The following is a 25217-nucleotide window of genomic DNA, read 5'->3' on the forward strand; positions in this document are numbered from 1 at the left end:
AACAAAGGTCTTCTTTTTCAAAAAAGGCACTTCTTCAGAATCTGCATACTACAGTCCTAAATTTAACATTGAGCTTTTTTGCTCCAGAGCAGACAAAAACAACAACAAAAAATCTAGTCAGAAGGATTGATCACTAAAAGTTAGAACGATCCTCATTTAAGGCTTGGCCAAGCACAGCCTGAGACATTACCAAAATCAAAAGCAGCTAGATCGTTAGTTCTCAACCTTCTTTTTATTTTAGGACTCAAAATTTCTTTCCATGGGACTTGTGCACTGCACACACACACATCCATCTCTGTAACCGGTAGAAACCTACCAGCAATAACCTTGATTTCCTCGATTAACCTTTTGTGGATTACTGAGCGCTCAGGGACCACAGACGGAAAACTCCTGAGTTAGGCTCGGTAATGCGATATCCCACCTTAAATTCCACCAGGAAAAAAGCCAAACGACAGACCATGACCACCGAGCACAGCCGGCAAAGCCTGCGAGGCACAGATCGACACTCGTTTTACAACGCTGTAAATCAAGCTCCATCTCGAGTACTCGAGGTTCGCACTCCAAGGCAGGAATTGTTTTGCCACACGAGCACAAAGAACGCGTTCCCGACCCTCCGAGCCATCGACTCCGGAGAGACCCTCCAAATCCACAGTGCCACTACTTCCATGGATCTCCCCACCTCCGAAAACACGGGAATAAATACCGGTGTTTAAAAATATTTTTGGTAACGTTTTTTTTACAGAACCTACGCCACGACAAAGAATATCGACACGGAAACCTGCCCGCGGCCTCGGGAACTAAGAGTGGCGCTGGCTTTAACTTGGAAAGTGACAATTCCTGGCTGGGGCACGGAGGCGAGGGCAGCCCGGGGCTGCGGGGACTCCGCGGAGCGCTTGGGGACACAAAGGGCGGCGGATCGGCTTCCCCCGACCCCGGGAACAGCTCCCGGGCTCCGGGACAGCGGCCGCGCCATGATCCCGGAGGCGTCTCCGTGCTTTGTTCGCAGCCTCGGGCAGCTCAGCGCCGGTAAACCCGGAGCCTGCCCGGCGCCGGGCACGGAACGCGGCACCGGAGCTATTTTGAGCCGCCGCCCAACTTCCCGGCTGGATCCCGGCGTGCAACAGTTCCTTCTGGGCAGCAAGGGCGGCGGGCGAGCGGAGCCGCGCACCGAGGCGCCGGGGGCTCCTGGCGGGCCCGGGCCACCCGGCAGCGCGGAGGGATGGGGCTGGGGTGTGCCGGAGCACCCCTGAGGGCGCGGGGGGCCAGGAGCGAGTTTGGAGGAGGTGTCGCCGCCCCACACGGGGCACAGGAAAGTTCGGAGCTGCGGGACAGCGCGGCCGAGCGGGGGAGCGGCGGCGCCTGGAAGGGGCTCCGGGCCCCCTCCCGGCTTGGTGGGGCGCCAAGGACGGCCGGAGCCCGCGGGCACCCCCCGCCCCCGCAGTGCCCGTGCTTACCGAGGTAGTGCCGGCGCAGCAATCCGGGCTCCTCCAGCCCCAGGGTCCGCTTGCGCACGTCCCAGAGCAGGTGTGGGCAGCGCCCGCGGGACATGGCCCCGCGCGGGCGGCAGCGGCGCGCGCCGAGCGGGGGGGGTGCGCCGGGACCGGCCGGGCGCGCGCGATCACCATGGGAACCGCCGAGCGGGCCCCCGCGCGCGCGCCCCGCGCCCGCCTCGCGCCGAGGCACCGACCGCGAGCCACAGGCGCGGCGGCTCCGGGACACGCCCACCGCGCGCGGGGCCACGCCCACCCCCGGCCGCGATGGGGACCACGCCCACCGGGCAAGAAATGGGGGGGCACGAGGGGCCCGAGATTAATGGGCGTCTCGCGCGAGCCGGTGACGTCGCTCCGCCCTGACTGAGAGGAGGGCGCGTCATGGGTGTGGGCGATGGCATCAGCGCGCTCGGCTCCGCCGGGAACAGACCCGCCCTGTCCACTGAAGCGGTGTGACGCCGCACAGCGGCCATCTTGGCTTTGGGCGCATTACTCGCAGCGCAGCGTTCCCCCGTGCCGGCCATCTTGAGGGGAGAGCGAAGCGGAGGCGGCCATCTCCGAGCCGGGCGCCTTGCCCTTGCGAGGGCGGCGGACGCGCCAGCTCTCCCCAGGTGCCCGGGCCAGCGCGCTCAGCCAATAGCGCGGCGCGCAGCTCTCCGCCCCCTGCGGCGGTGGCCAATCAGAGCGCGGGCTGGCGGTGGGCAGGTCCGGGGGGCGGGGCCGGGGCGGAGGAAGGACGCACGGACGGGACGCGGCCCCCGCTCGGTGCCCGCTCGCCCCTCGCTCCCCGCTCCGAGCCCGCTCGCCCGTGCCTCGCCATGGCCGCCGCCGCCGCGGGACTCCGCGCCTCCTACCACCGCATGCTCGACCGCATCGAGCTCATGCTGCCGCCGCGGTTCCGGCCCTTCTACAACCACCCGGCGGGTAATGGGCGGGGGTCACCTTGGCTCCCGGTTGGAGCGGCGGGAAGGGCGGAGCGGGGGATGCGTTCCGTGCGGGTGCGGGGCGGGATCGGGGCCGCGGTAACGCGGGTAGGAGCGGGAAAGCGGCCCTGGAGCGCAGTCCTGCTCCGTAACGGGGAATCGGTTGTGTCTGCGAAGGGAGAATGCGATCATCGGCGGCTCCGGGAGGGATGCGCTGCTGCCGCTGTCGCGGTACCGCGTGGGATGCCAGAGCCTGGCCCACGGGATCTCGTGGGTTTAAAGGGACCTGGAGGCCTCGGCAGCCGATTCTTTCAAGAGGATGTGCTGGAAAAATCATAGAATGGTGGAGTGGTTTGGGTTGGAAGGGATATTAAATATCATCCACTTCCACACCTTCCACCAGAGCAGGTTACTCCGAGCCCATCTAGCCTGGCCCTCGACACTTCCAGGGTTTCTGATCCTGAAATGTGCCCTGGTCAAGTCAGGCAGCCTTTGGTTTTATTTCCTTTCTGCTGAATCCCAGCTTCTACCAAAGCAACTCGTGCCCTTTGCTGGAGGACTCCTGTGGGTAAAGATTGAGCTCCCCTCACCTGACCCACAGTTTACCTTTCCCCGGGGGTTTGAGCTATCAGGGAGAAACCTCCTGTAAAGTGATCTCATTCAGAGCCATCTACGCGGTGTTTGGCATGTAAACAAATGGCGTCGGTTGTTAAAACGAGCTCCCGATAAAATCCTGGCATTCCATAGGCTCTGTCCCCACTGCGCTGTGTCAGTGGCACAGGCATCCTTGACTCTTCACCTACCAGGAATATGCCCAGTCAAAGTGGACTTTGGTTTACAGTCGTTCCCTCTATCCTCTTACCATGGCTCTTTCTTGGAAGGAAAATCGTTGCTCTAAAGAGATCACAAAGAGTGAAAAGTGCAGTTCTCAAAATGTTTGATTTGTACTGAATTCACTTGACCAATGTATTTAACATTAACGTATTGTTTTTATACACAAAGAGACAATATGCCCAACACTGAGAGACAAATTCCACTGGTGGGAAATGTGGCAGCTTCCAGATGCTCTTAGTGGATGCAAGGCACAGCAGGTACTGGGAACATCCATGTTCCTTCTTCAACAGAGCTGTAGTGGGAATTGGAGAAGGTTTTGCAGGTTCTCTTGCAGTGCCTGTGGGCTGCTTTTGGTCATCACCATAATGTTGTAATTAATAAATCCATTTTTAGGGATTCTGTGTGTATATGTATGTTATATATACACACACATATCAGTCATGATCTATTACTGATGGTATAAGTGAGAAAAGTCACAGCACAAGCAAGTATAGAAATTGAGCCCCTGCAACTTCTATTTTAGCCTTGAAGGTGTGTCTGTGAGAAAGTTATGCAATAGATGGCACTCTGACTGCAGAAAAAAAAGTGGGTTAAAAATGAAAGGCTTTCTATTATCTCCAGTGACATATAAACCTCTAGTCTAATTCAGGAATATAAGCATCATTGTCATGAAATTATAAATCACTTGTGAGGCATGAAGCACTTTCTGGCATAAAGAAAGCTTCCAGCACAATAATTGGTGCCTGTTACAAAGTGTTACTTTGGCTGGCATTGCTGGAGGACAGTGGAGGGCCTGGCACACCAACTCCCCAGGCTGCCATGGGAAAGCAAGGGCTGAGCTTGTGCTCCCTCCCCTTTGGCCTCTCTGGTTCACTTTGCCTGGCTAAACTCAAGTTTTCAGCACAAAGGCTTCTTATATTTCATAGAAGCCATAACTTCTGTAAACTGGTGACACGTGATATCCAGATTAGCCTCTTGTGTTCCCCTGCTCTCTTGTGCTGCTGTTCTATTCATCCTCAAAAAATTCTGGATGTCAGGAGCTGGGAAGAACTCAGCCAGGCTGGGTGCTTGCTGCAGGGCCTCCAAGGAGAGGTGTTTGACAGTCTTACCTGATTACAAACTTGGCTTGGTACCTTCCCTGTCTCCAGCTGTTTCTTAGTTCTGCAGTCAGCAGTTTGAAATGGTTGACTTTCCTATTATTAATAAAAATCAATGTCACTCTTATTGAAAACTCTACTAGCTGTTTAGGGAATGTCAGTTTAATAATTTATACCCACACCCTCTAGTACTCCAAATCTGAGTTTGTGTTTTAGAATAAGATAAATATTAGTAATTAAGGTTACTCTGTAAGACTGATTTATTTATAACAAGCTGATTTTGCAGCCTGATACTGACACACCAAATAAGAGAACAGCAGCTGAAGTTTGTATCTTTAAAGGATGAACATTAAGCTGCTGCTATCTAATATTCAACAATATTAGACAAAAGATAATATGCTTGTAGTTATTAGATGCAGTTTGAAACTTGATCACAAGCAGGGTGGGTTAAAAAGGGCTTTATGCAAAGCTGCCAAGCCAGTTTTTGTTTCCCAAGTCGTAGTTTTAAACTTGAGGGTGGCTAAAACTAGAAGTACAAGTAGTTAGTGCAAGTATTTTAAGGGCTGAATTATTAGTGAAGAAATAGCTCTCATAAAAAGCAGGCAAGCAAAGTCCTGGTGGTGACTCCTGTGTAATATATTACAGTGAAAACTTGGCTTCATCTTGCATGTTATCAGAGTGCTGAGCAGTGCCGTAAACATTAATTTTTTGTGATAAAATTAGAACAGTGTCCTGACTGTTTCACAGGGGGGTTGGTACTTTGGATTGTGGTCTCTCATTTAAGGCTTGGAGCAGAAGTCCCAGATTAATGATTTCTGGCATAGTTGTAGGTGTGGCTTTGCAGGGCTTTCTTTTAACCAACCACTGGCTATTTTAGCACCACTGAAAATTATATGTATTCATAAAAGAGTTGTTTTTTCCCCAGGTCCCATGCCATTGGATTTTTCTCCCTTCCTTCTGGAGATTGCATCCTCTTCCCCATAATCCTGCTTTACCTACTGGTAGATTTTTGGGGTGTTTTTCCTGTTCCTAGGCCTTTTCCTAACTCTTTCAATTATAAATGCCTTTTGCCTGCTCTGGTGTCCTCAATTGCTTAAACATGGACATACAAAATCCGATCCAGCTGTTGCAGAAATGTATGGAGTGATTACACAACTGAAGGCTGATGCACTGGGTTGATGAATTATGAGTATTAGGTGCCAGAGCAGTAGGAAATGCAAATAAAAACAATTCATTATTTAAAAAAAAGAAAAACCAAAATAAACCAATTTAAAGTTACCGTGGGTATTAAAAACAGCCACATTTACTAAATGATTTAACTTCTTTTTTCTCCATCCTCCCTCAGGTCCCAAAACAGTGTTTTTCTGGGCACCTATTATGAAATGGGTAAGTACAAGATGCCAGCTGGTGTCTGGGTGTCAAGCCCAGGGAATCTGCAGCAACACACTGAGCAAGCAAGAGCTTCCCAGCAGACACTTGAGCCTGCAGAAAGATCAGAGACTCTAATTCTTAATATATGGGGAGGAAGGAAATTAGCCTTAATAAGAGATATCACAAACTGAAGGGGATACAGCATGGGGAAAATGCTTTGTGAAGAATTGTGCTTTTCACTGGCTTTCACAAAGGCTTTGTCTTGTGAAACACCAGCTGTTGCTCAAGGTAGGCATGATGCAAACTCATAAAGCCTCTCTTCTGAGATTGAGGAATTTGAGAAATATCTTAAGGAAGCCAATTCCTAAGGCTCATAGCTGGAAGCATGTCAGAGTGCAAGGTAGTCTTGACCTAAAAGACAAAGCCACATTGCCATTGTGGTCAGTTCTCTGCCTCCTGTGAGGTTCTGCTTCCCACTGCCTACAGCCCTGGGCTGTGTCTGTGCCCAGGTGATGCAAATGCCACCTCCTAATTCACTGTGCTCTCTGAGGTGTTGCATTGGTACAGATAAAACAAGAGCTTTCCAAACCCACGAGGGTTTGATCTTGTCTGATAACAAGGATGTAACCTGCTCTTACCACTGCCAGCTGCTTTGTAACTTTGCCATTGTGAACCCCAAGGTTTTACAGGCCACAGGCAACATTGTGCTCTAAGCTCCAGCTTGGTTTCTTTGGACTAGAGCTGCAGGAGCCAGGGTTAACCTTCCCTTCCTCAGAGGTTCTCCCTGGAAACACCCTCCTGAGCCTGAGCACACAGGCAGCTCTTCTGTGCCCAGGGAGTCCTGGGTGAAAGCACTAGGACTATCTTACTTAGGGGTTTGTTTGGGGCTTTTTGTGAGCTGGTGTTACAGGAACATGAAATTCTATTTCCAGCAGAGGGCAATAACACAACAAACAAAGCAAGCAGTGTTTGCTGCCAATGTCAACTAGATCAGCCAAGCTATTCCTCAATTCGCCTGCATGTTTTCTACTATTACTGAAATTATTTTAAAAAAAGCACTTTTACCCCCTCAGATGAAGCTGAGTGAAGACTCTATGGGGTGAAGTTTACCAGCAGTATCTTAGCCTGACCTGTGGGAAGAAGGCCCTTATTTAAATAAGCCTCTACTTGTTGCATGAAAACAAGGGTGGATTTTTTCAGCTGCTATCAAGCAGCTAAGTTCAAATTAACCTTGTTCTTGAATTAATACAAAACTGCCAGTGGCTGGGATTTTATTGCCACACAGTTGTAGCTGCCGTAAGTGTGTTCTTTTTCCTACCACAAAGGACTGGAAATGGATGGTGTCTCCCAGAGTCTAATTGCTCACAGAATGCATCCCATCTCCTGCATAATGCAGGAGCTGTGAAGCAGCTTCCCCTTGTAAAGCCTTCATATGTTACAGGAGGCCCAGACTGTGCTCACTGAATTTCTCTTTGCAGGGCTTGGTGGGGGCTGGACTGGCTGACATGGCCAGACCAGCAGAGAAGCTCAGCACAGCACAGTCTGCAGTTCTCATGGCCACAGGTAAAGCCACACTTACTCTCTGTTTTCACACAGAATCTTCCATCAGTACTAATACACTTCTACAGAAAGCCTTAATTTCAACATGCTAGCTGTCACTATTGCTGTTGGATGCTGATTCTAGGCCAGACCTCTACTTGTCATTAAATCAGTAAGCATTCTGTAATTATGTAACAGTTTTCTACCTGTCTCAATTTGGCATTGTTCAGCACAAGTTGCTACGAGTTAGGCATGAGTGTCATCCCTTACATGCATACCATCCAGTACATACCTGTAGATGTCCCTTAAGTTACCATGATACCATTCATTGCAGTAAGTGACCTCTTTTCCTTCAAATCAAGTAATTTTGAAATCAGTCCAGGATACAGTGACCTTTTTAGAACAAGACTTCAAGGGATTTAAGAATGGTAGGGTAATTACACTAACATAAATGGAAAGAATTTCCAAGTGTTCCAAGAAATTGGAAGCAGTGGCACATGGACTACTGCACTGCTGTCTGCCAAGAATTCTCACACTGGCAGAAACAGTATTCTGTAATCCTAGAATCATTTAGGTTGGAAAAGGCTTTTAAGATCATAGAGTCCAACCATGAAGCCAGCACTTCCAAGTCCACCACTAAAATGCATCTCTAAGTGACCCAAATAGACTTCTTAGAAACACCTCCAGGGATGGTTCTGCACCACTTCCCTGGGCAGCTTTTTCCAATGCTTTTCCTGTCTCAAAGGGTTCTCCAGACTGATATCTGATGCAGTCCTGTGCATTCTGCACAAGTTTTGAATAATCTCCAATGTAGTGCAGCAAGCTGGATAGACAGCAAAATACCATTACCCTGACTCTTCTGGAGAATTAAGGTCTAGGCTGCTGTAGACTACAGAGGATCTTTGATATTCAGACTATGACTTACCTTACTGTAGCTATTTCAGAAAAATGCAGTACATACCTGTAGATGTCCCACTGGCACTCTTCACTGAGAAAAAGGTAGTTATAAGCAAAGAAGTTGTCTAACATGAAGTTATGAAATTTGTTTACTTCAACTGACCTATGAATCTGCCTCCAAACGTAGGGAAATAGCTGAATATTTATTTTAAATAGTCTTTAAACTTGCCATTTTTTTCAACAGGCCTTATTTGGTCAAGGTACTCCCTGGTGATTATCCCTAAAAACTGGAGTCTGTTTGCTGTGAACTTCTTTGTTGGCTGTGCTGGTGCATCCCAGCTTTTCCGAATATGGAGGTATGCATTAACAAGGGTACAAGTACAGCTAAGCATTAACCAGCAATTTATAAATGCTGCCAGCCTGTCAGTGCAACAGGCAAGAGGAACTGAACCATTGATGAAATGTTACAGAATGTTTTTGCTACATTGTTAGTTTTACAGTTAAGTCGAGTGAAGCTGTCAATATTTTCAGTCTAGCTAGAGCTGCATCGAATCTGTGTCAGTTCCAGCTGGATCAAAAAGGCTTTTAAGCAGAGCAGCATTTTTCAAAAAAATTGTTTCTTGGATGAAATTTTAGGAGTTTTCTGGCTTCAGTACTGGCCAGAAATGTAGCAAACTTAGCTACTTTGGAACTTCCTACAATAATTAAGATATCCAATCCTGAGTTTCCACCCTCAAGTCCATTGTAATTTTAAACCTCCTCTGGTGAACAGATTGCTAGGAAAACACTGTTATTGTAACTGGTGTTCTATTCTATTCTTAGCCTGTGCTCTCTCTTTTTTATTCCTATAGGTATAATCAGGAGCTAAAAGCACAAAAGCAAATGCAATAAAGAGATGCTTAACCCAACAGGTCAAATCTAGCAACGCACAAGCCCATCCCCATGGGACCTAGCTTCACTAATTTTAATGTTTTTTTTCTCTGAGAAAATAAAGGAGGAAAATAAAGAGAGCAAATGTTTTCTAAGTGCAAATAACCAAGTATCTCCACACAAATAAAGGGCAACCTTTTAAAATGAAGGCAGAATTGTTTGTCTTGTATTGTCTCTTTAAAGAAACTGGCTGGATTTTGTCTAAAAAGAATTGCTGAGCCTCACCTTATCTGACTCCACTGAACAGTGCTGGGAGTGACACAGTACTGGTGACAGCCAGAGCCTCAGACTGAAGTGATCTCTCCTGTCACAGTCAGAAAACCACCTGGGTGAGGGTTTGCCATATTTCAATAGCAAACAGTAGTATTTACATTTCATTTCCTGATGCTGTTGCTTCCCTGGTAGCATAAGGATATTTGTTCCAGCTTCAGCTGTGTGTGTCTTCATTTGTTCCCCAGCCACCACTGCCCTGAAAAAAGAGACAGCAAACAAATGTGCCACTGGTGTTTTAGCTTCCTTCACAACCCCAGGCAGAAGATGGGGGTGTTGAAGCACCAGACTTAGAGTCAGGAATTCAATGCAGGGGAAAAGATAACTGAGGCAAGGTAGGTTCTGATGAGTCTGTCAGCTCCCCTTTTCAAAGGCTGTGCCACCATGAAGTCAGTTCTCTGCTCTGCCACAGTTCCACTGGCATGTCTTGGTCCTTGTGGCTTGGTCCTTGGTCCCAGGGTCTCCAGTGGCAAGTTCTGCAGCTGTGTTGGCCACCAAGTGGCCACAGTGACTGAAGAAGAATACTGCTAGGAAGAGAGGTGGTGTATTCCAGTCCCCCTCCCTTCCCAGTCCCCAACCAGGTAAGACTCATCCAGCAAACCAGTAATGGGAAAAAAAAAAGTGTATTAAAATATTCACAAGATTACAATAGAAAACATTAAAGTCCATTCAAGAAAAAATATCCAAGATAACTGTTTCCAGATGAGTCTGTAAAAGCAAAAGCACTAACAGTTGGTACACTGGCTCTTCATGTAATCAGGCCATGCAATGCATATCTAGCTCCCTCACACAGATTATACACCTGTCTTACAGGTGTTTGTTGTCTTGCACACCTCCAGGACAGAGGTTTATAAAAGAAAAGTACCCAGTCTATGTTTTCAATTACATTTACCACATAAGAACAGTTGGCATTGCAGGGAGACAGAAAACATTGCACAGCACACTGATCTCCAAAGGCATTGAACTTATATTTTAGAGTGCAAAAATACCTGTAAATGAAAGGGCTTATTAGCTTTAGGGCAGTGAAGAGAACGGAAAGAGAAACCTAAAGAACAGAATAATTGCTGAGCCTTGTTAATATGATTTTGTAGCCTCCCATATAAAATGTTACACTGCAGAGGTGTGGCCATAGCCCAGAAGTCCCACCCACCTCTCTTGGTGGTTTTATTAAGGAAGTATTTCCATCACTGTGATACAATAACTTTTTGCATTTGAGGTCCTTGGCAGATACACTAGTGATGTAGAATTCCAAGACAAGATTCCTCTACAGAGTGAAGGTGTTCTGGTCACAAATCAAAAACTCCATACCTGACCTCAGTGAATCCACTCTAAGGTGATGCAGCTTTTAAGTTGCATGCACACCTCTAGTGCAGTTACAAGACAGATGGTTACCCAGACAGTTCTCACAGGTTTAAAAAGTTTAAAAACCTAATTACAGCTCTTGTCACAAACTGAAGTACCACTAAAGCTTTGAGAGAAAATAAAACCCTACAGGTCTCCAGTTATAAATGACACATCAGGCAATGAGTTGCAGGGGCATATCTGCCCCCCTGTAAAGGCTCTTAATGCTAACATTTTGTGAACATGATGAGCATCTTCCTCACAGAACAACTGCTGAAGTCAAAAGGGGCCATGGAAACCTGATGGACTGAGTACAGCTACCAATTTCCTTAGCTTGATACCTTATTTGTAGTCCTCTTGAAATTCATTTATGGTAATCAAAAATAAGGAAGATTTCAGTCTGATCCCAGTTTTGTTTGCATGATGAATAAGAGAGAATTTATTGCAAGTCTTTCATCACACAGGCCCTCCCATGTCCACTATCCAGGAGCAATGACCCCTCCTGTTTTAGTCACTGCCTCAAGAGAGGTGCCTGCTCCTCCTCTGGGCTGCTGCAAGCCTGGCATGCAGCCCTTGTTTTGAAAATAGATGATCCTAAAAAGAGCTGGCAGCAGTGCAACAACAGGACAAGGACACCACCCTTCATGTTCCTCAAAATCCAAGCTGTTCTTTTCCTCCTGCAAGGAACAGCATCAGCAAATTAAGAGAACAACAGCAGCAGAGCAATCAGAGTTAAACTTCTGGTCACCAGAACAGCAGAACCAGACCTTGTCTGACTGAAATCTGCTTGCTCTACCCATCAAGGAAGAGAAGTCCTCTGTCTCCTGAGGCTTTTCTAAGTAAGCCAACTCAGCATCAGTCCCTTTCATCAGCACAGGTTAACATATCATTAAACCATCTCAGATAACCTGAGGAACACAAAGTTCACAAGTGTTGTCTCACAATGCCTGAAGTTCTTCTGACTTCAGCATGAATACATTACTTAATAATTATATTGCTCACTTTTCCATTACCAAAAAAAAAAAAAATTAAAAAAAATCAACAGCCTTGGCACTGGAGTGGGATTCACAGATTTCTGCCATTCCTGGGGGAAGACTTTTGTTTCTTTCCAAAAGGATGTTTAGTGTTTTTTAAAAACACTTCCAAGTTCATTGTGCCTTCATAAAGAGGACCCAAGAAGCCTTGCAGGGAGCCTCCTCAGTGTAGGCAATATGAACATACCTGTAGCCAGACAAGAGCCATGCAAGGAGATGTCTCCTCAAGTCAGTTAAAATCAGCCAGACCAGCGTGTCTCCTAAAGTTAGCACCAGATCAGTCCTAAAGTTAGCACCGGATTCATGTGCTTCCTAAAGTTAGCACCACATCAGAATTGTGCTCAGATTTTCCAGTACATTCCAGCAGGAAAAGAAGCAAACATTAGTAGCAGACTTCAGAGGCAAGGCCAGCCCCATCTTCTCATAGCAGCAAGTTTCTGATCGCCACATTCATCACAATTCTCCTTCTTACTCAAAAATGCTGGGGGAGCAAGATGGTGATGCACAGGGATGAACACAGGCAGATCAAAATCAAGTTTCTCCATTAACCACATCCAAAGCATAAGTGTTTTATTAAGTGTAAAATAAATGTTGGGAAGTAATAGCCTGATAGATAAGGAAAGCAGCAGCAGCAGGATTCCTCCTGAGCTTAATCATAATTCATACTAGATTGGAAGGGACCCATCAGGGTCATCGAGTCCAACTCAATCCTACAGAACCACAGAATCACACACTGGACTGGGTTGGGAAGGACCTTAAAGATCACCTGGTTCCAACCCACCCACCATGGGCAGGGAACCTTCCATCAGACCAGGTTGCTCAGACCCTCATCCAACCAGACCCTGAACACCTCCAGGGATGGGGCATCCACAGCTTCTCTGGGCAACCTGTGCCAGGGCCTCACCAGCTTCTGAGTGAAGAATTTCCTCACTACAGTCACCAACACTAGCACTGCAGCAACCAAGGCAGTGGATCTTATCAACAGAAGGAAGCTTGAGTGGACAAACTACCCCTGAGCATTTCTGGGGTGAGCAGGTCCCACTCTGTCAGCTGCCAGCACTGGGTACAAGCACCACAGCCCTTCATGTGCAGTACTGCTAAAAAACACATGCTTAATCCATGATACAGAAGAAGATATTTAAAGGTCTCCTGTGAAGAAGAAATTTGTCCATTTTTCATCTTGTATGTGCTATTGCCAATAAATAAAACGCTAAAATATTTACAGAGCTGTTAGTTAGCCACAGCTCAGTTCTCTACAAGACTTGGCAAATACCTGAAAACCGATGCTTTAAAACTGAAACATGCCCTTTTTTTGATACCAGCCAAATCTTGGAAGAAGAATTACACAAATTCAGATATTGCAGGATTAGCAACTGACATATGGCAGAATAAATTAATCCATGATTTCCTTCTGAGCCCCAGTTTTAAGAAGCTGGTTCTGGCTTTGAGGACAATGTCCTAAGATCTACCCAGTGCACGTGTACAAAAATAAAGCTGTTGATTTCTAATAAAGGCAGCTGTTGTCAGGAAACCAGTGAAGTCTGATCCTGATGGAAGAATATACTGTTGGCATACCTAATTTTCTTGGGAAAAAAAACCCCAATGTACACAAAATAAATATTTAAATTGCACTGTCATAATTAAAGGATTATCTAAAGTGGTTGTGAAAGGGTCTGCCATGGGCCTGTAACCATTTTTCATGTGCTTGGTGTTAAGAGTCAAATGTGGGCTTGAGTTTGTTTGGAACAGGTTGCCCAGGGATGTTGTAGAGGTCCCACCTGTGGAGATGCTAAAAACTGGGCACAATGCTGGGCAGCCTCCTCTGGCTGAGCCTGCTGGAGGAAGGCCGGATGATCTCCAGAGGTCCCTCCAACCTCAACCATTCTGGGACTGATTCTGAAACAGACTGAACTAGGAAATGGGCAAGAATCAGAGAAAAGGGGTTAGTTACCATAGACCAAACTGAAAACTATTTGCTGCCAAAAAACAACCCAACACAAAACAAAACCACCACATTGGGATGTACAAAACAGAAATCCTTCTTCTATATGCCACTTTGAGAAGATCTCTGCTGGAAGGCCACTTCTAGTTTTGAGCACCAGATTTCAGGATACAATGGGTCAGCAAAAGAAATCCTCATCAGCAGAGATCTTTAATAATCTAGGAGGAGTTTAACCCAGAAAAAAGAGGCTGGAGAATTGTATTCAACCACTAGACTTGCAGAGATTAAGGAAATAAACTGCCCATCCGCATCTTCTGTGCAAATATTGGTCACACAAAAAAACCACACATCAAAAAACCCATAGAGCCCTAGATTTCCTCCAGAAGTTGTTCAGCCTGCACTACAGGCTTTTAAGAACAGATAAAGCACTTCCAAGGAGGTGACAGTGGCATAATGGAGCCATGGGAGAGACGTATGGGAGTACTACAGCTTCCAGATCCCTTGGAGCCCTTTTTAACACATGAAATGACAGAGCTTTGAGGAAGAAATATTTCACTGAAAGGTTCAACAGAGTCTGAGGTAACCACCTACAGCTACATCCTCCTATGCCTTTAACTCACTCTCCTTTGTTTTCACAGGTAAACTACCATTTCACAGAATTAGATCAACACTACCCCTGTCCCTTAAAGGACTAAGCTTGAATAGCTGGGCTCATGGAGAAGTAAACAGTTTTGTGACCCACGTTACACAGGTCAGGTAGGCCTAAAGGTTTCCTTCACTCACACTGCTAAGACATACATTTCTGATAGCTAGGAGTCACAATTTGGCTTACATGACCAAGTGAGAGGGTCCAGTTTACACGAGAAGGCAGCCTGTACTGAGAATCTGACCAAGGAAAGATAAATACCCTGTATACATAAAGAATTCTGAATATAAAGAAAATGTCTTCTTTATAGTCACCTCAACAAAAGAAATTAAGCCCTATAAGCAAAGAAAAAAAGAATCTCCAGGTCAACCTAGGCATCTTCCAGTTTCTCCATTAATAATCAAGATAAAAATATTTTAAAATTGTGATCTGAGTTTTCACTTTCTCTCTCGTCACACAAGATACAAAAAAAAAAAAAAAGAATATTGGCAATTTATAAGCAAAATTCTTACCGCATTTCAACATGCAACATTGGTCTCACTTCTGTACGATTAAATAGACTATTTACACACAATACATATATATCTCTCCCTCTGTATGCACATGCATTGGTCCTAGCCTAGGCATCAAAGGCCACATGTGAGAGTTCTCTGGGTCAAATCTTGCTCAAGCAATTCCAGTCTGAATGTGTGTTGTCCTTTGGATGGCTGAGGATCTCAGTTCTTCCGAATGTCGGCGTAGACCACAGACTCTGACTTGTTGATCTTGTCGCTGTGCTGTCCCCCGGAGTGATCTAACTGCGCGTAAATGACTGGGCCCTGCGGACACAAGCAACAGGCACGGTCAGCTTGGTCACAGCTGCCCACACTGCCCCTCACTGCCAATGGGGCTGCAGCCAGATGAACGCTAAAGCAACACCACGGAGCTTCAATGACTGCGAAGGGCACTGGGAAGCGGGTGGAATGAACCCTCAGCTGCACATGAGCTCCAGTCTGCCACCTTTCTCCCCTCAGGAGCGTGCCAAACAGCACCCTTGCCTCCCTCCAAACCTGCCTGCTGCCACAGAAAGCAAAATCCAGGATCCCTTGCTCTGAAAAGCAGCAATTCTCGTGTGCTATGTAGCAAAGACATGTGGCTTAGACAGATGCATGCCAGATTTAATATTGTTCTAGAGGAACTGTTCCAGAGGTTACCAGTCAACAGCAGAGTGTACTTCCCAAACTGCTGCTCAGGTCCTGTAAATCCCAGCATGGCTGCACCACTTGGAAAAGGAAGCTGCAGCCACCCTGGGACTCAAGTCACTGCCCAAGCCAGTGATGGGGCCAAGACTTGCACAGCAGTGAGCCAGAAGTACTAAAATGCTGCAGCAGCACAGAAATCTTACCTGACCTCCGAGCCAGCCCAGGCAGCAGCAGCTCACAGACACCTTGGGCAGCCATGGCCTCACACCCTGTGACATTTGCTGGGGTGCATTACAGCCCTGTCTTTCAGCTGAACATGTGAACACTTCCTTAAACACCACATCCTCTAAAACATAGCCCAGGGAAAGCCAACTGCAGCTACTGATGACAGGACTGCAACCTCCACGGAGCAGAGCTCCAGCAAGACAGGTGGGACCTTGATGGCAAGGGAGCTGCAGCTCCCATGCTGAACCCCCCAGCTGAGACAGGCACAGGGCTGCCACCACACAGCCCATGCAGGAGGCAAAGGGACTGTGTTATCTCAGGATGACTGGGGGGGAATTAAAAATAGAGAGCTTTTAGCTGAATTGTGGCTTTTTCAGCAGTTTTTCCTTCAAAACCTTTCATCCATTAAGTGTTCTGGTGTTCCTTATGTCCCAGGAAGAAGTAGCCTTCACTGGCACTCCTCTACTCCCTTCTTGCCAGTACTTTTGGAATCCTGACAAATTACAAAACATTTGTATAGACCTGATACAAAATTTTTTTCCATCTATTTTCCAAAGCAATTATGAGCCAGAGAAGAAAACAGACCTTCTGTACAGAAAATTAAACTGTTGAAAGACCACAGATACCTTCCTGCACAGCTGTTTTCCCCCCAGTACAGTGGCAAGGCTCATACCTGATAAATACCTTGTTCTCTTTGAGAAGTGATTTAAATCCACATTTTATTCCTTCTGGGTGAAGTATTTCCAAAGTAATAAAGAATAGAGGAAGAAGATTGACTGAAGGGTGAAAACTTGCAAGTAGGTATCAAACCCTGAATATAAACAACACACTGAGAAAATGAAAAAAAAAGACACTGACGTCCTAGAAAACCCTGGATTTCAAATCTCATTATAGCTACTTTTTAAAAAAACTTCTCTGCTATTTGCTTTCATGTTGGTCTGGTCTCCAACACTGTATTGAGATTAATAATTCCAATCAGATCACAGTGTCTATATAAACTTCAAGACAAAGTAACTCTGAAGTTTAATTGCAAGCAGTTTTGGAAATCTCTTCTGCCTGAGGCCATAGGTCAAGGGTATGATAAATTCAGCTTGAGAGCACTATCAGTTAAAAAAACTATAAAAATAATAAATCTATCTGCAGGAAGTACTCACTGTGACATTCCAAATTTTGTTCAAGTAGTTCTGCTGGGTCAATTGTCTACCAGTGGAGTTCACTCAGTATCAGTTAGCACTGTACTGGATTTTTGCCAGTTTAAACATGGTCACTGTGCTGCCAGCAGCATGTTAGTGCTGTGGAGAGACTGACTGCTGTGATCAGCTGATCCAAACCCAGCTATCGTTGTCTCAATTTGCTCACTGTCAGTCAACTAAAAAAAGTGGTAAATAGCCAATACAGAGAAAAGGACAGACCAAGGATTTAGTGTAGTGTTCATCTATTTGATTCACTGCCAATTGATTCTCTAGCTGACTATAAGCATCACCTGGGCCATTTTAAAAACTGTCTTAACAATTCAGAACTTTAATCTAATCCCAAGTAAGCTCATCCTGACTCTTCAGAACCAGAAGACAGACCAGCACTGCTATATAAAACCAGCATTTCCTGAAGCCTTGCAATTTTTCCATTCAGAATTGAAGGGAAAAAGAGCAGCAGGTGTACCTGCTAAGGGTTTGACAGCAGTCATTAATTGTAAGTTACAAAAAAGAAAAAGGAATTACAAAGTTAGACCACCATGGTCCAACAGGAGTCTATAGAATATTCAAATTTCTCAGATTCTGAATGATGTTGCAACTACTACAGATTCAGGCTCTGGGAAAGTTATCTGAAATTTCAATCAAGATTCTTGGCATTACAAAGTGCTCCTTCTCAGGGTCCTGGGATCCAAACAAGGACATCCATGTGGGAAATCCATGTAGTTCTTGCCTTCACTGTAAATCATTTCTTACCCACACAAATAACAGTCCTGGTAGAACAGCAGTCACTAGAGAATGATGGCAGGGACAAGAACCACCACAGAGAAATCTGACAGGACAGAACAAACCTGCTGAGAAGGAGGGCACAGTGAAAACAAGCAGAGCTGATTCAAGCAGCTGAACACTCACAGAATCAGATATGCAAACTCCAGAAAGCAAGGTACACACCTAAGTAACTTGCACTCAAAACAAAGGAGTGCAGGCTCAGTGCACTTTCAGCTGAGATGTGATGCAGAAAAATACTCAATCACTGATTCCTGAACTGATACATAAATTAAAAAATGAATAAACTTCATTTAATTCATTTAAATGCCACTCTAAGAGCCAACACCTCTGCTACTGTTTCTAACTTGCAGAGGCAGTTTTGTTTGTATTCACAGTTCTTTTCCACCAGTGAAGTACAAAGCATTCATTCACTTCCTACACACCCTACCTTGTAGAAAAGCTCCAAGGAAGACCACAGGCCTCTGCTGTTTGACCACAGCACTGACTGTGGGAGCCACTGGTCTAAAACTGCCAGGCATTCCAAGAGACAAGAGTGTGCCTGAATCAGCAAACAGCCTGCAACAGCTCTGGGAACTGCTAGGAATGAGTATCTGCCTTTCACCTCAAAAGCTTGAATACTACAACTCATTTCTTCATTACCAAGAAACACTTGTGTGTGATAAAAGATCTCAAATATGTTGATTTGCCTGCTGATAGGACCCTTAAAGAAACAACCAAACAATGGCTAGAAGCTAACAATGTAAGTCCAACTAAATGAAATTTAGCTTCCTCACCTCATTTATTTAAATATTCTGTTCAAAATATGATCTACCCTGATTTCACTGTGGATCTTTTTAAAGAAAAGGAAATATGTTTAGTTGTTCTGTAAAGATGGGGCAAATGCTCAACAGGAGGTAGAGAAACTACTTGCTGCTACAAATGTCTGCCACAAAAAGAAACTCTGTTTGCCTGACAAAAGAGATTAAAATTCTAAAAACTAAACTAAAACTGAATGAAATAACAGCCATTTGCAGTATTTTTCAGTTGAGGTCAGCAGTGCTCACACTTTGTGTTTTCCTTTAGGAACTTACCTGCAGGGAGAACTCTGTCAATGAAGAAACAGACTGCAGTGACTACAGAAGGGCAAAAGCACCCTGACTCTGAGTTAACAATACAAAGTTTAGATTTACTCTGCTGCTCCTTCTAGCACAATGAGACTCAGAACCCTGGGGACACGGAAAGGTGAGGACACTGCAAGTTTTCACACCAAACATTGGAGTATTTTTGCTGTGAGGATGCAAGCACAGAACAGCATCTGTGTGTAGCTCTCAGGGCACTTGCAAGTACTCCTTCATGCCATGACAACAATTAGCTTAAACTTTTGGGGTTTCTGACCTATGGATGTTGACTCCAACAGCTACTGTATCATAAATCTCAGTGTGCTGGTTTTGCAAAATTTTTTTTTGAAGGAGAGATGGTGGGAATTACTTGTCTCACTCACCCATTCCAGAAGCATCTCCCATGATCTAGAAAAGACAACTTTTATCCAGGCCTTATAGGCAGCCTGCTGTTACAAGACCTAGACCAATCAAAATCTGACTATTTTTAAATCCTGATTTTATAGCCTCTGTGAGGAACTGATCTCTGAAGGCAGAAGGTAGCTTTGTGGGTCTGTGTGCTGAAACTTTGGAAATACTGCATGGCCCTGAACAAAATGCATTTCAAAACCAAACCAGAAGCCCAGCAGAGTAGGAGCTTAGACTATACTGAGCTGACTGTCAGCACATTTATTTTTTCCTGTATTGTTAATACATCAACACACATCTCCATTATTGTCAGGAGAAATTAACAAACCAGGTATTGGCTTCCACATACTACACTGCTGCCACTTGCTAAAAGGGGGTTAATCAAGAAAAAGTCCATTTTGAACTTAAACTCTCTCAGGACCTGTATCTACACAAGAAAATTGCTAGGAACACTCAAATCGAGGGAAGAAACCGCTTCCACATAAGGAAATCCTGTACTACTAACAGGTAATGATCCACTGCATAGAATCCCTGCCTGACTCATGCTCTGTCCCCTCCCATGGGATGCTAAGTCTGGATAAAAGCCACTTTTTCCCTTCAAAGTCAGCAGAACTTTGCCAGACGCAGCAAGCACAAAGACTGGCACTTTCAAGCCCACAAAAGTTGGGAGGCTCCGCAGAAGAGAGCTCTGAGCAGCACAAATCATCTGCAAACTGGTCAGCACTTAGCTCCTCCCCTTGTGAAGGAAGTACGTGCCATGGAGCATGAGAGTGCAAGGCAAATTCCTCCCCATTACCATCCCAGAACAGACTAGGCAGCTCTATGGGGTGATCCATATCTGACAGACTGACTGTGTCTGTGTTAAACAGATGCTCACTGACCACTCCCCATCCTTGCACTTCACTACCACCTGTGCATGTTAATGCACAAGATCACAACTGTGGCTATGATATCTTCTGAAAAATCTTTTCCTTAGGATTTTTTCTCCTGAGAAGCCTCAAAACCAAAATGTAAACAATGGTTATCTGCTGCTGTGGAATGCAACAGGTAGATCTGTGACTGGTTAATGGCCAATCACAGTCAGCTGGCTCAGACTCTCTGTCCAAGACAAAAGCTTTTGTTATCATTCCTTCTTTTTCTATTCTTAGCTAACCTTCTGATGAAATCCTTTCTTCTATTCTTTTAGTATCGTTTTAATATAATATACATAATAAAATAATAAATCAAACCTTCTGAAACAGAGTCAGATCCTCATCTCTTCCCTCATCCTCAGACCCCTGTGAACACTGTCACACACAACCATGGCTTTTTTATAATTTAGTATGAAAAGTGCTTAAAACTCCATCTCAGCTAATACAAAGATGCTGCTCTTAGAACTGCACCAAGCCTTGTACAGCAGAGCTCAGCAGCCCCAGCTCCCTGCGCGCCCCTTGTGCAGCACACACACTTTCACCAGCAGACAGCCCCTGAAGCACGAATCCCACCCTGCCTGGATGCTCTCCACAGCAGCTGGCCCAGGCTGGGGGAATCCTGCCTGGGGAGCAGCAGGAGCAGTTACCTGGTGTGATCGGGCGGGCACGCTGTTTACCAGGCCCTCTGTGTCGGAGGGCGCCTTCTGCGGAGCTTGCTTAACCGGAGACATCAAGCTCTCAGAGGTACTGCAGCTGACGAGGTGGCAGAGCAGAGTTTGCACGACAATGTTCAAGAGGCACACGAGAAACAAAACAAAAAAGAACAAAACAAAAAGAAAAAAAAAAAAAAGAAAGAAAGAAACAAAAACAAAAGACGAATGATGGCAAGATGAAATGCGGCAGGTTACGCCAAAGTAAAAAAAAAAATGAACATAATGGACTCTGAAATAAACACACACAATTCTCCATCTCTCCCGAGACATTTCTCTGTCCTTCCTCTGAGCTTCACTGGGAGGAGCAGCTATTAACATAGGACAGCAGCTCCTCCACAACCCCTGGTCCTTAGATACTCTCATTCAACTCAGCCTCTCTAAAATCATGTGTTTTCTCCTCAGTTAACAGTGGTAAACAGCAATTATCTTCTACCTAGAAGCTAAACAATGCCAGTCACTGAGGCAAGTGTTGTACCAGTGCTAGTTAGAGCCAACACTTGCAAGAGCCACCAGCTCTCTCTACACAAGCAAGGTACTTCCTACCCAACTCTGCATTAGTTCCCTTGCTTTTATAGTTAGGCTGTGAGTCCAGAATAATTCTCCCAGCAGACACCAGTCTGTGGAGCAACTACCTTAAGAGTCACACAGGACATTTATGCTGTATGCTCTCATATAGCTACTTGAGTATCTAATCAGGCAAATCATGGTTTTCAAACAAAAGAATGGTCTTGTGGTGGGAACCAACACCCCTAAAAGAAGGCTGCTGGTTTTCACCCTCTGATTGCTTCTTTTCATCTGCTTAAAGCAAGACTGAAAAGAAAACAAGCCTGTGAATAGAAAAATGAATACCACAGAGCAAATGCCCTTAAAAATGGTGACTTCTGGGCAATGCAGTGATGGGTCTCTCAGTGCTAGGTCTACCTCCCTGTACCAAAGCACCCAGCAGAGTAAAGTAGCCTCCTCCTTGGCAGCAGTCATAGGAGTGCCCTTGCTACATACAACCCTCCTAACCACTGGGCATCCTTTTTTCTCAGTCTTTGTAGACAGTGTATAAATTGAGTACAGAAACAAATGAGGACAGTGACATTAAGCAGATCACCTCCTCACAGGGCAAGCATTTTTTACCCTTTGGTAGGTCTTACCATAGCAGATTTAGCTCCTCATACATGCAGCAGTTAGAAATAAGATACTACCCCAGCCACCATGGCAAGGGGTCGTGACTGTCTCAGAAACAATGCATCCCTTCTGTTACCAAAATTATGTCATCATTAATTGCTTTATTCACAAAACTCCTCAGATCTACACTGTCTAAATGTTATCATTCAGGTTCAAGCAACTAATCTACTTAGCTTCCTGCAAGTTTTCCAATATCCGAGCTGTCTGAGCCAGAGGAATGCTTACAGGGATTTTACTTTTATTTTGACACAGAAAGAGCTCTGAATTTCCTATGTTTTAGTGAATGCACTGGCAAATTCACTGCTGGAAGAGATGGAGGGACATCATCTGAGATAAACAACAACTCCACCCCAGTCAGACACGAGACAATGAAACCCAAGCACCCAGTGAAATGCATCATCCCTTTGCCAACAGATTCCAGCACAAATTACAGTGATGTTAGTAGAGAGCTAGCTGGTTAGTCAGCAAAGGAAGGGGAAATGTGTACACACACACAGGTATTAACAGCAACCACCAACTTGATTAGTTACCATGGTGTCTAGTGGGACTGGAAGAGAAGACCCAGCCCTGTTACATTCCCAATCTGGCGTCTATATCAGGATCTCTGTAAGGAGAGGAAGGTAAGCAGGATCCGATCCCAGCACACCAGGGCAGAAAGAAAACAAAACAAAACAAAAAAATACCCAAGTCAGAGCATGAATGGAAACTGTGGCCATGCAGGGGTTCCAGATGCCACGCAGGGCCCCAGCCCACCTCAGTTCAAGGCAGAATGGTTATCTAGGAGTAAGTGCTTCTCTCCAGCACCACACACCGGGTTAGCATCATGTGGAAGACAGTCCGTAAGTTTGGAGGGGGTCACAGCACACTTGGCTTCCTTCTACACATCATGCAGAGCTGGCATGGTCAGTGAAAGCAGGATTTAAACCTCAGAGATTACTTTCCCAAGAGAGTAGTTTAATCTGCTACAAGAAATGACAGTGCATCAACTACTGCTCCAGGCTCAGCACCTAGGTGTGTCCTCCAGCAGGAAGGCACTGGAGAGCAGGTCAGTGGGAAGCAGGGCAAGCAGGCCACCTCAGGCACACTGCTGGGGCATGACACTGCAGGGTTCTGTCCAGTTCTTAGGGGAAGGACACATGCAGAAAAGGGAAAACCAGGCTTTCCACACAACTCTGAGCACACACAGCCACCCTTGCTGTATTTAGCCTTACCAGTGGGCAATAGCCAACTCACTTTGTCTAAGCTCTCCAACTGGGAAAAGGACAGGGCAAAGTTTAATTTGGAAATCCCCACAAGCTTATTTTTGGAGTTATTTTCTTTTATCCCACAGGCAACCCAAAGAACCTGCAATAAGCAGGAATATTTGTTGGGCAAAGAACAGAAGAAACTTGTATGTTTTAGGGTTGTTTCTAAGACTACATACATAATTTTCATTCTTTCTTAGAGAAGCAAATTACCAGCTAATTAGAGAGGAGAAAAAAGGAAGCACCTCCTCCACCAGCAGCAAGTTTCATCACCACAGGATTCTCATCTGCCTTTGTCAGTTCTTGTTGCTTTTTCATATGCCCACTCAAAGAACTGTGCTTCACTTTGGGTTTATTCTCCTAACACTAAAAACCCTGCAGGGATACTAACAGTTAACAAAAAACAGACAGTGAATGAGAATGGATGCAGAGTGGCTACTCCTTCCTTACTTTCAAGTGTGGTGATGAAGGAGGTTTTGACAAGTATTTTGGTCCAGGCTTAGGAGGCAGACATTGGTAACAGAAAAATCCAGTCCTAATCTCAACACACAGCACTCCTTAAAAGTGCATGTGTGGTGCTTTTCCTTCGGAGGGGTAAGGAGAGCTGGAGGGAACAGATCAGAGCTAGAGTGTCTTGGATTAAATGCTCTGAGGGCATGTATCCCTGTGTCTGGGGATCAGCTCCAACACCTAGTGATTTTCAGGTGCAACTCATGGTCAATAGGTCTCTTCAAGCTCAGTACAGAGGTAACCACTAAATGCAGATGATCACAGTTCCACATGACCATAGCTATCTCTAGCTGTGATTGCCAAGGCTTGGCTGAAACAACTCCTACCCCCCTTTAAGCCCTCCCTCTGAGCCTGCTGCTGTTCCTCACATCAGCCAGGGGTGAGGAGGGAGATCTCTTACCCAGAGTATCGTTTTTTAGAGTTGTTCTTTCTGATGACAAGACACACGACAATAGAGATGAGCGACGAGAGCCCCGTGACCGTACCGATGGCGATCCCCGCCACGGTGGCAATGGGGAACGCAGGCAGGCTGTCTGCGGAGAGAAGGGAGAAAACATTCAACTCTTCTGCATCCCTGCTCAACACAACTGCAAGCCACAAATGCCCCTGAGCCTGGGTTCATCTAGAGCAGGAGGCACTAATGTAATACCCAGAAATTACAGCATGCAGCCTGAGTGGCAGTGGCAGCAGGCAGCCAGCAGAGTAACACGAACAGAGCACACACCAGGAGTGTTCTTAGTGTCACCGTCCTTCAGGAGAGAGTTCATGTTGAACCAAAAATTTTTACACGTCAGGGAACACAAGTGACAATGAGGACAACCCTGTCTCATATTGTATCTGAAGGGGAAAAAAACCAGGTTACAGCCATCTGGCAATTCCCAGCGAGGTCAACAGGAAGAGGCAGGCACGCTTGAAAGCAGATTGAGACACAGCACATGGCTAACCCACCAGGAGTGCTGAATGCTGGGTGTTCTCCAGGGAGCATGCAGCACACAGCACAGCTCCCACCCAGCATCACCCTTAGCAGTGTTTATACATGACTCTGCTGTCTCAAAACACAGCCCTGTACATTTTTATAGACTCATTTTTGAACCTTCTTAAGTCAGGATCATTGTACAATACCAGGAAAACATGTAGAAGAACACAGTGTTGCTTTACTCACGTTTTCCCTAATATTATTTTGGGGGAGAGTAGGTCAAAAAAGAGCAGCCAGAAACAAAAGCCAATCAGAGAATGAGTACAAAATACCTACAAGTCAAAGAATACACAGACTACCATTACAAATGAAAAACTAAGTCCTTTCCTTCCCCCCACATCATGTTAACACAAGGAACATCTCTGTCCAGAGGGTTTCTTACAAGACTCCATGCTGCTCTAGCTGCTTATACCAAAACCAAGTGAATCAACAAAAACTCCAACAAGTAAAACCTACACCTATATAGAAAAATCTGTTTCAGAC

General features: G+C 45.7%; 3 protein-coding genes across 7 annotated transcripts in view; 1 reads left to right on the forward strand and 2 right to left on the reverse strand.

Annotated features, from left to right (window-relative positions):
* The window catches only part of DCAF6 (DDB1 and CUL4 associated factor 6), a 73881-nt gene extending 72299 nt beyond the window's left edge, over positions 1 to 1582 (reverse strand). For all 4 annotated transcript variants that reach the window (XM_054270249.1, XM_054270248.1, XM_054270247.1 and 1 more), the window contains exon 1: positions 1455 to 1582. In XM_054270249.1, the coding sequence (XP_054126224.1) occupies positions 1455 to 1548 (94 nt within the window). In that variant the 5' untranslated portion in view covers positions 1549 to 1582. The remainder of the gene's footprint in view (positions 1 to 1454) is intronic.
* Positions 1583 to 2243: 661 nt separating this feature from the next.
* MPC2 (mitochondrial pyruvate carrier 2) lies at positions 2244 to 9243 on the forward strand. Its single transcript, XM_054270469.1, has 5 exons — positions 2244 to 2414; positions 5690 to 5730; positions 7194 to 7278; positions 8396 to 8507; positions 9003 to 9243. Exons 1-5 carry the CDS (start codon positions 2309 to 2311, stop codon positions 9040 to 9042), a joined length of 384 nt encoding a protein of 127 aa, XP_054126444.1. The 5' UTR covers positions 2244 to 2308; the 3' UTR covers positions 9043 to 9243.
* Positions 9244 to 11856: 2613 nt separating this feature from the next.
* Positions 11857 to 25217, reverse strand: part of MPZL1 (myelin protein zero like 1) — a 33431-nt gene continuing 20070 nt past the window's right edge. Inside the window, exons 3-5 of one of the 2 annotated variants that reach the window (XM_054270352.1) lie at positions 24159 to 24291; positions 20763 to 20868; positions 11857 to 15132 (exon numbers count right to left, since the gene is read on the reverse strand). In XM_054270352.1, the coding sequence (XP_054126327.1) occupies positions 15031 to 15132; positions 20763 to 20868; positions 24159 to 24291 (341 nt within the window). In that variant the 3' untranslated portion in view covers positions 11857 to 15030. Of the gene's footprint in view, positions 15133 to 20762; positions 20869 to 22534; positions 22609 to 24158; positions 24292 to 25217 lie in introns of both variants that reach the window. The other variant, XM_054270351.1, reaches the window with a different exon arrangement.

This window comes from Melozone crissalis, unplaced genomic scaffold (assembly GCF_028551555.1).
Source record: "Melozone crissalis strain CALT ecotype California unplaced genomic scaffold, PUWL_Pcris_2 ptg000009l_1, whole genome shotgun sequence".
Lineage (NCBI taxonomy): Eukaryota > Metazoa > Chordata > Aves > Passeriformes > Passerellidae > Melozone > Melozone crissalis.

Bases quoted from the DNA above. Each gene is read 5' to 3' on its own strand.
- MPC2 (XM_054270469.1), top strand. From the start codon at position 2,309: ATGGCCGCCGCCGCCGCGGGACTCCGCGCCTCCTACCACCGCATGCTC. The intron at 2,415-5,689 runs GTAATGGGCGGG...ATCCTCCCTCAG, and splicing joins CTTCTACAACCACCCGGCGG to GTCCCAAAACAGTGTTTTTC. The intron at 8,508-9,002 runs GTATGCATTAAC...TTATTCCTATAG, and splicing joins CAGCTTTTCCGAATATGGAG to GTATAATCAGGAGCTAAAAG.